A 13,321-nucleotide genomic window follows, 5' to 3' on the forward strand; every position below is an offset into this window, starting at 1 on the left:
TATGCATCTGTTATCAGAAAAGGTAGGGTTGCCGTATGTCCAGAATTTCCTGGACAAAGCCAGGCTTTGCCCTTTGGAAATAGCATCCGGGCAGAGTTTCCGAAAATCGTTTAAAATGTCTGGGAAAACTTGGGTGCATTGTTGATGTTTGGCTCAACAACATTTGTGTTTTTGTGTCCGGATTTTCACTTTTTGAAATATGGCAACCCTAGAAAAGGCCCTGTGAGCAATCAGTAGTACTCCATATTTCTCATCATCCCTATCCAATGCCAGAGGTTGTGAGACTTTTGTAGTTGACAGCAGAGAGTAGGGGCAATTCTTTGCTTCTACTCCTCATCTTTTCCTGATTCATACATTCAAGCTGCATAGAGCTGTAATAGTATGATGAGAAAGGGCATGAGTCCCTCTGTTTGGGCAGATAATAGAGACTTCCACATTAACACCAGAACGCCTAAGGTCCTGAACGGAATGATTTTCCACCTGCTTTTGTTTTGAGGAACAGGGAATCACACAAACAGGAGCTTCTGCAATGATTAAGACAGGAAGTCACAGAGGGTGAGCCCAGTGTGCAGGCTAAGTGTGCAGCAGAGGGGGGCAGGGCTTGTGCTGCTCTTACACCAGGCTATTGCAATGTTACCCTGGTTTGAATGTATGAACAAGAGCATTTTCTACTGAAAACATGCACGTCCAATATTCATCTGTACTCACCTTTAGCTCCTGGTCGGCCTGGATTGCCTGTGAGCCCTACAGAGAGTTAAAAATGAAAATTCAGTATACAAAATGCCATACATCACAGTGTATGTGAGAATGGTATCATACTGGACCATAAGGAATCGTGTATTCAAAGTTCGTTCATTGCAAGGCATATCTCTCTCACACATAGCCTTCCCAGATATTGCAAAAGGCAGCCTGCTTTTGTTTCATTTTCATTTGTTTTCAAAGGACGCAGATTCTTTCATCTTCCTCTCCATCCATATCAGTCTCCCAGTACTTGGGAGTGCAATCTATACACCCATTCTCAGATATTTTGAATGGATCATTTGGAATGCACCACTTGGTAGATGTAACCGCATGTAGCAGCAAAACTGAGTATAGTGCCCTGATCAAAGTAAGTAATAATACCACTCTATTCTGGCTTTAGTCAGGCTACACATGGAGTACTGTGTCCAGTTCAGGGCACCACAATTCAATAAGGATATTGACAAGCTGTAACGTGTGCAGAAGAGGGCAACCAAGATGATAAAGGGTTTGAAAACCAAGCCTTATGAGGAATGGCTGAGGGGATTGGGTATGTTTAGGTGAATGAGAGGAGACATGACAGCCATCTTCAAATATCGAAAGGCCTGTCATATTGAGGCTGGAGCAAGCTTGTTTTTTCCTGCTCCGCAGGCTAGGACCCAAACCATTGGATTAAGTTACGAGAAAGAAGATTCCGACTAAACATCAGGAAGAACTTTCTAACAGGAAGAGCTGTTCAACAGTGGAACACACTCCTACTATCATTCCTTGGAGGTTTTTAAGCAGAGGTTGGATGGCTATCTGTCACATATAAATCTAGTTGAGATACCTGCATTGCAGGGGGTTGGACTAGATGATCCTCAGGATCCCTTCCAACTCTACAATTCTATGAGATGCAGTTGCTTCCTTGCATATTAACGCCATTTAATGTACAACTAAAGAAGATCCTATTAAGATAACATGCAACGGGTAACCTCTAAGTATGTGGTAATCCCAGAATTACCAGGCTCACCACTTATCTAAATTTCCATAGCCAGGTATGACAAGAGACCAGTTCTCCATGTGGTTACATCTGCCACACTGTAAATGACAACTGTGCATTTAGCAGTTATTGTTTCCCACTAAAATGAACCTTCATTATCTGCTGCACCAAATCCAACGTTTTTCAGTGTTTAGTAGGTACTTAATGCTGATCTCTTTCTATACAAAGTGTATTTACCTGGTGGTCCTTGAAGTCCTGTGAGACCTAGGAAAATAATGGCAAACATTTGAAGAAGTTCGGAATTTACAACCATGGTCTTTAGTTTCAGCAAATAAGAACCTGACCTTTTCAGCTGATTCAATAGCATCCCAAATGGAAGCCACTGCTGCCTAGTCCTTTTCAGTGCATTTATGATCAGCCCTTGCTTTTTAGCACCTACTTGCTTAACTCTTCCTTCATGTGTTTGTCATTTTTAGCTTCAGTACCTGCAATGTCCTCCCTTTTGGCCTCCTTTTTCATTTTGCTGATGTAGAAGTTCTTTACACATCCCCCCCACCTCTTTCCTGCCACCATAATGGTACAGTTCCCTTTCCTAAATCTCTATGCTGAATATGAACCAGCTTGCAAACAGTCTCCGCAGTGAATGATGACTTTGGGTTTATATACGAATATGTGAATGAATTAAGCTTATCCTCCTATCCCAAAACTACCTCCAGGATTTTCACTTTCCCTCATGGGAACCAAGCTACTTGCTTTCCCCTTCTCAATCTTTCTTGCCTCCCTGCTCCTCTTCCTATGGGGAGCCTGATGTTCCATCAAGGCTAAGGCTAAGTCCTGGTGGTCCACCTCTGCTCCTCAGTTTGAAGATTACTACTGAAGAACATTTCAGTGGCAAAGGGCACTCTCCATACGAAAGCAAGAACAACTGCCAGGGGCTGTTCATTTGCTTAACAACCAATAAATGTGTTTGGTGTGACTTTTATTACCTGGTTGCCCTGCATCTCCAGGAGGTCCTGGTGGGCCTCGTGGGCCTGGCAATCCCACCAGACCTTGCTCTCCTAGGAAATAATGAAGATGTTTGGACAATTAGCATTTTCATTTTATGCACCAGCCTTGTTCATTGAAATTCAGAGCTACTCAGACCAATGGAACTGTCCTACTATTTCATTTGTTTACTTATTTTATTTCTGAATTGCTTGCTATGAAACATTAAGTGATACAGTGATAAAAACAGAACTATAACCAACCAAGTGTGCAATGCTATATTCAAGATCTGCAAGCTAAGCGCCATGGGATTTGGTAGAAGCTCTTGCTATGCAAGATACACTACCGTCATAAAAAATTATGGTGGTAGAACATTGTAAATCAATGTCCAGACCCATTTGGTGTTATTTTTTTCGTGTTTTTCTCTATCATGAAAAGAAACAGAAAGCAACCATCTACCTCTGGAGCCTTGCCGTCCATCTGGTCCTGGTGGACCTATACAGACAAAAGAGTTGGTTAGTTACGGTATATCATAGAATCATATGTACCGTGTTTGTTACTTAACACAAAGCCATACAGAGGGACATACTGGTAGCTAATTGTTTAAAGTTCAAGTACATTTGGCTGGAGGTATATTTGTATAATGTATATCATATACTAGGAGCTACATTCCTCGCATTGTTCAGAAATTCTACAAAATCCAAAAATCAGTGCAAGTTTCAGCCTACCACCTTGATTCAAAATGGCATCCAATTATATCCAAACATAGATGAAAACCTGCTCCTTGATCTCAGGAATGATCATGCAAAATTTCACTATAATATCTTAAGAAGTGTTCAAATGCATAATGAACAGGTGCAGAACTTTCAAAAATACATAGTACATAAGTGAACAGGTAGTGTGCTGGTGCACAGTGCTTAAAAGTGCCCATGGCACTCACCCCAAATTTCTGCTGCCGCTTCACTGTGAATAAAGCAAGCTAGAACCCCGCAAGTGGTAGCCACAGTTGGTTCTTGAATTACTACTTAGGATTTGTTTGAGGAAAACAAACCACAAACCTGGATTCAGACTGCATGACAAACTAGACTCTGGCTTCTTTCAATCCAGTGCAGCAGCAGCAGCAGCAGCAAGAGCAGGGGAGCAGCACCAATATAACTTTTGAACAGCATACAACAGCACACTGTTCGTTCAAATTAAACCATGGTTTACTGTGGCATGTGAACTGGGCCAATATAATTTTATCAATGATAAAGTGTACAGAAGACCAGAATACATTTTCATTTCCTTGCTAGCCTTCACTAAGTGACACAAAGAGATCATTCACACATGACTTAAAACATGCACATATGCCAATTACACCTCTTGCATCCCCAAACAGCGAGGAACATGGAATCATGGAATTGTAGAATTGGAAGGGACCCTACACAGAACAGCATTTTTTAAAAATGCTTTCTTTCCTTTGAAGGCAGCTAAATTTCAGTCCCTCAGATTGTCTTTTATTCTGAGTCTTATGATCCAAGAGTCCTAGAGACAGTGGTTTGAAGTAGATTATCTTCCAGAAAGGTCAATATTATATATTTTCACTCACCTACTGATCCTTTAGCTCCTGCTTCACCTTGAGGTCCAGGTAGCCCCCGGGAACCTGGTTCACCTGCAAATTAAACAGGAATGGCTTAGAATGATGTGCATAGTTCTGCTTTAAGGGGTTGCTGCTGGTATAAGAACCAAAGAGGTGAACTATGTAACCGTCTTCAATACCAGATTAAAATACAACATGCAATTCTTGCAGGTGCTTCTCTTGAGATCACATCAGAGCATCAAGACCTGGGTGAGAGCCAGTGGCAAAGTCTTAGTTCCTGTCATAAGCTCCCAGTCTGAACTGCTTCATCACTGATGCTCCCAGAAAAAACCTTCCTGATCTTTCAGGTTTTCTGCTTTTTGAATGGAGGGAGACCATGGTTCTCCTTAGAACTAGGGGAAATCCCCTCACTTCCTGCCTGTCCTCAAGGATGACAACCTTCCAAGCACACCTCTTAGTCATCATGGGCAAGCATGGATGCTCATGTGATGTCCTTTTAAAATCCTTGATAATTTACTACATACCTGTAAGACCACGGGGTCCTTTCTCCCCTTGATCTCCTAAAAAGAAAACACAAAAAGGAAAGTTGATATTATGCAATTAATTCACACTGAAACTTCCCCGTCAAAGCAAAAAACATATTCATGGCAAACATATAAGGAACGCCCTAGTGACTAGGGAAATAGGAGTCTGATAGCTATTGAGGAATCACATATTATTATCCAGCATACCTTTGGTTCCAGGTACTCCCGTGGCTCCTCTTTCACCTAAACACACACAGACACAATGAAATTGGGGCAAAAACATTGGAGAGTCAAATCATTCATCCATATTGGACTGAAAGGAACAGTGAAGGTAGGGCATCTGTCAAACTCCTAAGGGAGGATTCTACACACCCCAAATATCTTTAAAGCTCAATGTAATCTGGATTAGACTGCCTTGTTTTTATTCATTTTATGAAATCCACTCTGGAAGCTTTTTGGGGTAAAGAGAGGGGTAAATAAATAAATGATATCCAAAGGCCTTTTCCTAACACATGTCAATTCACTAGCAAATTAAAAAATACACATAATTTTGAACAACTCTCTCTCTCTCTTTCTTCTTTATTTTTCCATGAACGCGTGCATGCACCCACTTTTTAAAACTGTTACCCTCACCATTTAAATTACTTATATTCTTCATTTTATTATTTAATTTCAGTCAAGAAGTGCTCCCATGACCTCCTTGGGATAGGGATTCAACTATCTGCTATAGGTACTCAATAGATAGTGGCAGAAAAGAGCCATATATTATTTTCTCTCCTATAATTTGAAACAGATAAATTGGGCTCTGGGCGCTGAGTCATACCTTTAACACCTGGGATACCAGCTTCACCTCTAAATCCTTGAAGCCCAGGAGGACCTAAAAAGAAAAGTAAAATCAAGAAGGGTCAAGCACGTAATATATGAAGTTTCTGAAAAGCAGAAAATTGAGTGGATGACATATTTTATTTGTAGCTCTCTTTTCTTTCTTTTTCTTTTGTATAGTTTTACTACTTTTGAGGCAGGAGAAGCAATATACCAGATGCTGCCAGTTACAGTACCTGGGTTTACTATATTTTACAACTACATAATGAGAACATGATACTTACCAGGAGGACCATGGGGACCTGGTGAACCCATCATACCTAGAAAAGGAAACATTGCAACTGCTCAGGAATTATGTGATTTAAAGATGAACAAACAATACATTTGCAATCTCATGCATGCAAGTTTTTGTAGCACCAAGACAACATGGATGGCATAGAAAAATGCCAGCCTGTATTTCCCCCCATTTAATCTGGATTTACCATTCATAGGGGAAATCTGATAAAGTAAAGAAACCAGTTGCCAACAGCATGTTTGCAATATCTGAACAACCTGTTTGCAATATTAGATGCATCTAGAAGGACCCTTAGCCTACACTACGGTCTAGGACAAAAATAATTTCTTTTAAAAACACATCAATGACCATACAGAGAATTTGTGTACAGTGGTACCTCGGCTAAGTACACAATTGGTTCTGGAAGTCTGTACTTAACCTGAAGCAAACTTTCCCATTGAAAGTAATGGAAAGTGGATTAATCCATTCCAGACGGGTCCGCGGAGTACTTAAACTGAAGCATAATTAACCTGAAGTGAACTTTCCCATTGAAAGTAATGGAAAGTGGATTAATCCATTCCAGACGGGTCCGCGGAGTACTTAAACTGAAGCATAATTAACCTGAAGTGAACTTTCCCATTGAAAGTAATGGAAAGTGGATTAATCCATTCCAGACGGGTCCGCGGAGTACTTAAACTGAAGCATAATTAACCTGAAGTGAACTTTCCCATTGAAAGTAATGGAAAGTGGATTAATCCATTCCAGACGGGTCCGCGGAGTACTTAAACTGAAAGTACTCAAACCGAAGCATACTTAAACTGAGGTATGACTGCATGTAAATACAACAACAGAGGATAACTAAGAACTACTCCATTGTATTCTAAAATATGCACCCAGTTTATTCTGAATAGCCTCAAATATTTCCTTCGTCACAATAAAGCCAAGGGGTAAAAAAGTGAAGTATTATTAATGCTAGTTACAGGTAGGTAGCCGTGTTGGTCTGAGTCGAAGCAAAATAAAAAAATTCCTTCAGTAGCACCTTAAAGACCAACTAAGTTTATATTTTGGTATGAGCTTTCGTGTGCATGCACACTTCTTCAGATACGATATCTGGTATCTGAAGAAGTGTGCATGCACACGAAAGCTCATACCAAAATATAAACTTAGTTGGTCTTTAAGGTGCTACTGAAGGAATTTTTTTATTATTAATGCGTTCAGCCTCACTGTTGCAACTCATGTTTCCTTCATAGATAACTATTGAGCTTTTTATTTGTGTGCTTTTTTATTTGTTGTTTGTCCTTGCTAGGGACTAAATTTACCTTTGAGACCAACAGAACCTGGGGCACCAGGGGGACCTTGAGGTCCTGGTTCGCCAGGAGTACCTGCAGAGTAAAATGTGAGAGGAATCCATTAAGTAACCTGCTGAAGCCTACCGGTAGTAATTGCTTCTGTCATGTTTCTCCTTGGTTTCCTGGCCCTGAACCATGAAGACCAACTACACAGCACTGATGTTTGTTATTATGTTCAGCCGTAGCAGGAAGATGCTTCTCTTCCTGACCCTGATAACGCCAATGTGGTTGGTGGGGTTGGTTACATAGTCTGTCAGGTGACCCCATTCAGAATATAAGGTTACAGTCCAGTAGTGTTTGGAAGACAGCAGCTGAGTAGTGTTTTCCAACCCTCTCTTTCATCACCTTACCCCTCAACAACATGAGCAGAGGGACACATTCTGTAGGAACCAAAGTTCGATGGACGCAGATAAGGTATTGTTTTCCCTGCCACAAAACAAACTCCCATTGTAGTTTCATTGTATCCCATTACTCATATGAATGACTAAGGGCTGGTAGCCCCATTCACTTGGCATCTGAGGGGGATGCAGTTGTGATCCCCAGCCCTGTTTGTATCTCTGAATAATGAGTAATTAAAGTACAAGAGACAGTACATTACTGGGAAATAAACTCATCTCTCAGCCCAATCTTTCTTACATTTATGTCATTCGGACAAATACCAGACTGTTACTGCCTTTTCCACAACAGTATTGCTGCCATTTTATGCGACTGTTGAAACTATCCAAGCATCGCTTATGTCACAGTTATTATCATACCCATGCACAATATTAAGGCAGTGTTTTTCAAACTATGGGGTTCCTAGTAATTTTATCTGGGCAAGCTTCCCTTGAAAGGCAACTTGACCACTATTACCGAACTTCCCCAGCAATATATATAGTTTTTGAGCTCCCCCCACCATATGCGGCGATTGCAGATTCTTGTACCCGGTGTATAAGATGGCCCCCCAACTTTTGAAAAGATTTTCCTGGGTTCAGAAGCCGTCTTATATGCCGGAATATACGGTATTTATAAAGAGGGCCTCCTTTCCCACAATAACTTTGTAATATTAATAGAAGTGATCAACGATGTTAGGTGGGAAAGCAAGACACAAAATTATTGTTTACCTCTGTCACCTTTCTGTCCAAATCCAGGTGGACCAGGCTCTCCACGAGGTCCAGGAAGTCCCTCTCGCCCTCTTTGTCCCATGGGACCCTCCATGCCAGTTTCACCTGAAGAGAACCAGTACCTTAGAAGCCAGGTCCCAACATAGGCCACATTCTACTCAGTAGAGCTAACAAATTCCCCTGTGTCAGTAGCTGCTGCCCACTGCCCCATGTGCTGAGCCATTTCTCTGCAGCTTCTCAGGAAAATATCAGAAACTGCTGGAAGCTACCTAAAAAGGCAAGCAGTGTCACTTTGACTTCTTCGGAAAGAACCTTCCAGACTGACTTGGCCATTGGCTCCTCCTGGGCTGGAAGTATAAGAGGGCTTCCTGTCACAGTTGAAGCTTTGCTTGAGCAATAAGGTCTACCTGAGATCTAGCGTTTCTAGCCCTGCATTCTGGCTTGCTCTCTGACTCAAATTGCTCATTATTCTTTGATCTGCTTACCCATGCTGCCTTTCTGTCCTTTTGGCCCTTCACGCCCAGGGATGCCAGGAATACCTGTTAAAACGACATTATTTTTCTTTTTTGAAAGTGAAATAAATGATGTTAAAAAGAGCTGCGCCACTAGCTATGCACTGCTACTTTGTGACAACGCAGGGAAATGTAGAGAAGCTGAAATGAAATCAGCATTAATATCTGAATTCAAGTTTTGATTGTTGCTTCAAATTTCACATTTTCAATGAACTGTGGCAATAACCAGAAGAATTGTTCCGAATCAGCATCAGTTTAAGGGTAAGTTTAAAAATAAGAATGTGGGGATCAAACACTGAGTTCTACTATGGAAAACCACTCCCAGATTTGATTTAAAATGAAGTCTAGTATCATATATTAAATTTTCGGTATTTGAGTTCTACAGTTCTGCCTACTCCACTGCAGAGACCAATCTGTCCTTAGTGAAGGAATCTGTCAGTAATCGCTCTTTTTTTTCCATCACGTCTTCCAACGAGTATCATCTAATATAAAGGCAATCTACGGTAAGTGCCTTACTGCAAATTGCTGCAAGTCAACTTGAAGGCATCTCTCTCTGTTCTTGTAATGTTCAGACTTGACAAAACAGATCAAGTTGCATAATACGGGTGCAGCAACTGATCACAGTGGGAAGCAGAGAAAATGAACAAGGTGCTCTGTGGTAACAGCTGATATTCTCCTCCCCACTAATTTCAAGCACCCTACCTGCAAAATCCAAATTTCTCTTCTCTTTTTCAGTGCACTTATATATAACTAGCACTCTAATAATATAAGAATTTCTGAACTCTTTACATCTCAGATAGTACGACAATTGTTAGGCAGGCGTGCCCAATGCTAATCTCTTCCTTAACAACGATTGTTGCTTAATATCAGACGCTAAACAATTCAGCATATAGACTATTGATCCCCCCACCCCTTTATTTCACATAATGATGGCATGATTAGAGCACCTGTACAGGTTTATTGCCCTGATTCCTAGTGGCCATGGAAACTCCGTTGCAAACACATGCTCACACACAAAGAAAGGTTACTCCAAATAAGATGTCCTAGCACACAGGAACTGAGAATTATAAACTCACCTGGGGTGCCCATATCACCTAAGACAGAACAAAAAGGACAGAAATGCATCAGTTGTGGGATCAAAATAAGGCTTTGCTCATTTTATCAACCTCTCTCTAATTACTGTCACACAAAGGGGTAGTTCTGGGAGCTCATAAAAGACAGTGTCAAGGCTGTCTCTAGGTCAATCAGCTCTTCAGCTCAGCTGAACCGGTTTACTCCTTACACCTTTCTCTGTATTTCCTGTGAATTCTCTCAATTTTAAAGAAATTGGCTTGTGTCTAATACTTCCATTCAGCTCATGCAACAGCCTTCCCCAAGCGCAACAAAACTTCCCCCTACTCTCTTCTCCCCTGCAGCCCCTTAAAAATGAGCACCCTCAAAATCTGCTCGAGAAGGTCGGGGGATTCTCTGGAGTAGGTTTTGTGAGGAGCACAGGGAGTGGAGTGGAAGGGGAAGTCTCACTGAGCAAGTAGAATATTGTTTATGTAGTGTTGTATGCAATCCATTTAAACCAGTTTGAAACTGGCTTGAAAGTGGTTTATCTATCATGGCTTCCCATGGAGAATCACAATAAAGGTAGTACTTCAACTTTCTCATAAACCCCATTCTGGGTTGAGAATCATAATTATTGGGGGAGGCAAAACCCATCCTAAACACTTGTTCATTTCTATGACCCGCATTACTGAAACTACCGTAAGAGAAATCCCATATCAAAACAGAGATGCAGCACACCTTTCTGTCCTGGTTCTCCTTGGAAATAACCTGCAAAGGAAACAAAATGCTAGTCATATTTCTGTTGTGCAAATGACCCCAAACTAATTCTGGCTTAATATAACGACAGAGAGGCAGTGCAATTAAGTGGAACGTATGTGCAGTTTGGAAACCAAAAGAATTTTGTCCTGGAACCCTTTCAGTTGGCTATGGATCTTCTTTAGACTACTTGCCCATTATCACAAAATTAGGCTGCATAGTGTCATCCAGTTTGAAATCTCTTAGAATGTTTAAAGCCAAGGAGTAAACATGGCATCCTGGAGGTGTGCCAATGACAGCCTAATGTGCTCCTAATTTTTCCAGCATCATGTCGCTTGATACAGCAGCTTTCTCAAAGATAAGGATCCTCAGTATTGGAGGACAGGAATGAAGGCTCCATCCTCTGGACATCTGGGTATAGCATGATTCCAGATAACGTCCAGAATTACACTTCATTCATCCGATGAAGTGTATTCTAATCCATTAAAACTTAGACCAGAAAAAGTGATAGTCTTTAATTTTAGTTTAGTTTAGTCTTTTGCTTTATACAAATACACAGATTGGTTTGGACGGAGCTCAAAGTCCACATAATTCAATTATGCTCCACTCTCTCCCTCCAGTTTAATTGTGTTAGAGGAAATTTAGGAGTGTAGCTAAAGAACACTACACATTTTCTGGCATTACCTATCCTTGTGGAATTTTGTGGGCTCCTCACCTTTGCTTCGCTCCACATCCAGCCTCTTCTTCATTAAGAACCACAACTGATCGTCACTAATTTCACCCTGTACTGCTTTATATCTCTCAGAATGTACAGAATGTACGTTTTCAACTATGTTGGGTTGAACCTGCCAGCGGCTGGCTTGGGATTCAAGGACCTCCACCCGGGATCTCAGCTTCTTCACTTCTTCCGCTGAAAGACAGGTTAAAACAAAGAATTAGATGATCATTGGTTTCACTATTTGCATGTGTGAATACAACTTTAGTCCTCTCCCCACCCCCCCACCCCGTGCCTCCATTCTGCTTTTCCAGAACTGAGATGAAACTTAGGGGTCCTCCAGACTGCTGTTTTATCACAGGTGTATTCTTCAACATGTTCTTGATTCAAAAATGGTACATTACTGGTGGGTTTATTCTGCTTTTACTTGCGCTGTGAAGTGTCCCCAATGCTACTACATTAGCACTATCCAAAGGAACTACGGTACAGAACAACAAAAACAGATGAAAACAAACAAAACCCAGACCATTTGTGATAAAAAAAGTTATAGGGTTTCACCAGGAAGTTTGGGATATGCACTGATTGGAAGAGAAGCAATGTGACTGCTCCCACGTTTTTGCAGACACAAACAGTATTGAAAGTGAGGTTTTGTGTGACTGCCCCAATACCATAATAATCACAAACAGTTATGAATGTGGGGAACTTACTGAATACAAAATGCCTAGGGGTAGGGAAAGGGCAACAGGAATCCTTCTTGAATTGTGGGGAAGTTAACTCAATTCTGATAGAGAGAGCTTCTTTCAAAGGAGTGAACAGTCGATTCTCAGAGGAGGATGTATGTGTGATATATATATCAACTGGTAGAGCATGAGACTCTTAATCTCAGGGTTGTGGGTTCAAGCCCCATGTTAGTTATACATATAGGGTTGCCAGACTCAATAGAGGGCAGGACTCCTGTGCCTTTAATTGCCCTGCTCTCTTTTGAGTCTGGAAACCTTAAAGAGAAACCAGCAGACCCTTTGTTTAATTTCCAAGCAAAGGGTCTGCTGGTTTCTCTTTAAGGTTTCCAGACTCAAAAGAGAGCAGGGCAATTAAAGGCACAGAAGTCCTGTCCTCTATTGAGTCTGGCAACCCTATATACATACCCAGAGCATTTTACCTAGGAAATTCTATATCATCATATGACTGGCCAATCAACTCAGATTGGTCAGTTCTCTAACCGAAGTGAAAATATGTAATTAAGTTGAATTGTTTCTTTTCAGTGAAGGTGTCCTTCCTGCATTGCTCATGGGGAGAAAAAGAGAATGGCACTTGGGGCTTCCCAGGTTCTTCACACTTTGCCTAGATCCCTTCACCCCAGTCCTAAATAATTTAAGACCATGCTCTCATCATAATCAATGGCTTAACTTTCCTACCCATGTTTGTTTTGATTGCTCAGTAGTAATTGCTACAGAGTACTACTTGTGGACGCCTTGCAGACTTTCCATAGGCACCTGGTTGGCCACTGTGACTACAAGATACTGGATTAGATTGGCCTTTAGCCTGATGCTGTTGGGCTCCTCTTGTGTTGTTACTAAGCCATCCCCTTCCTTAGCTGCAACCCATCACTTCTCCTGTTCGCTTGTAATAACTTACCCAGAGCAATAAGCCCAAAGAGTAGACCAAGGAGAAGCAGCAAGGCTAGCAGCAAGCCTAAGAGCCACTTCCACCAGCTGCAACAGGAGGCACAGGGGCACCAGGCTGGAGCAGCTCCTGCTCCACCGCATCCATCATCACCTCGGATTTCTATCGTGAGCAGAGGCATAACAGTAAAAGCAGGTTAGACAAGGGAGTGTAGCTCCACAAAGGTGTAGGCTGGGAAACGTTCCAAGGACGTTTATATATTCTTTGAAGTTCTCTCCATAATGGCTTCATTTGGGAATCATGACAA

At 41.4% G+C, this 13,321-nt stretch overlaps 1 protein-coding gene across 1 annotated transcript in view; it reads right to left on the reverse strand.

Annotated features, from left to right (window-relative positions):
- COL17A1 (collagen type XVII alpha 1 chain) overlaps positions 1-13,321 on the reverse strand; it is a 63,194-nt gene that overhangs the window by 22,652 nt on the left and 27,221 nt on the right. The window contains exons 17-32 of the mRNA XM_035133915.2: positions 13,027-13,176; positions 11,392-11,586; positions 10,659-10,688; positions 9,944-9,961; positions 8,841-8,894; positions 8,356-8,460; positions 7,223-7,285; positions 5,914-5,949; positions 5,631-5,684; positions 5,015-5,050; positions 4,808-4,843; positions 4,293-4,355; positions 3,164-3,199; positions 2,707-2,778; positions 1,958-1,984; positions 709-744 (exon numbers count right to left, since the gene is read on the reverse strand). Of these exons, the coding sequence (XP_034989806.2) occupies positions 709-744; positions 1,958-1,984; positions 2,707-2,778; positions 3,164-3,199; positions 4,293-4,355; positions 4,808-4,843; positions 5,015-5,050; positions 5,631-5,684; positions 5,914-5,949; positions 7,223-7,285; positions 8,356-8,460; positions 8,841-8,894; positions 9,944-9,961; positions 10,659-10,688; positions 11,392-11,586; positions 13,027-13,176 (1,011 nt within the window). The remainder of the gene's footprint in view (positions 1-708; positions 745-1,957; positions 1,985-2,706; positions 2,779-3,163; positions 3,200-4,292; positions 4,356-4,807; positions 4,844-5,014; positions 5,051-5,630; positions 5,685-5,913; positions 5,950-7,222; positions 7,286-8,355; positions 8,461-8,840; positions 8,895-9,943; positions 9,962-10,658; positions 10,689-11,391; positions 11,587-13,026; positions 13,177-13,321) is intronic.

Source organism: Zootoca vivipara, chromosome 5 (assembly GCF_963506605.1).
Source record: "Zootoca vivipara chromosome 5, rZooViv1.1, whole genome shotgun sequence".
Taxonomy (NCBI): domain Eukaryota; kingdom Metazoa; phylum Chordata; class Lepidosauria; order Squamata; family Lacertidae; genus Zootoca; species Zootoca vivipara.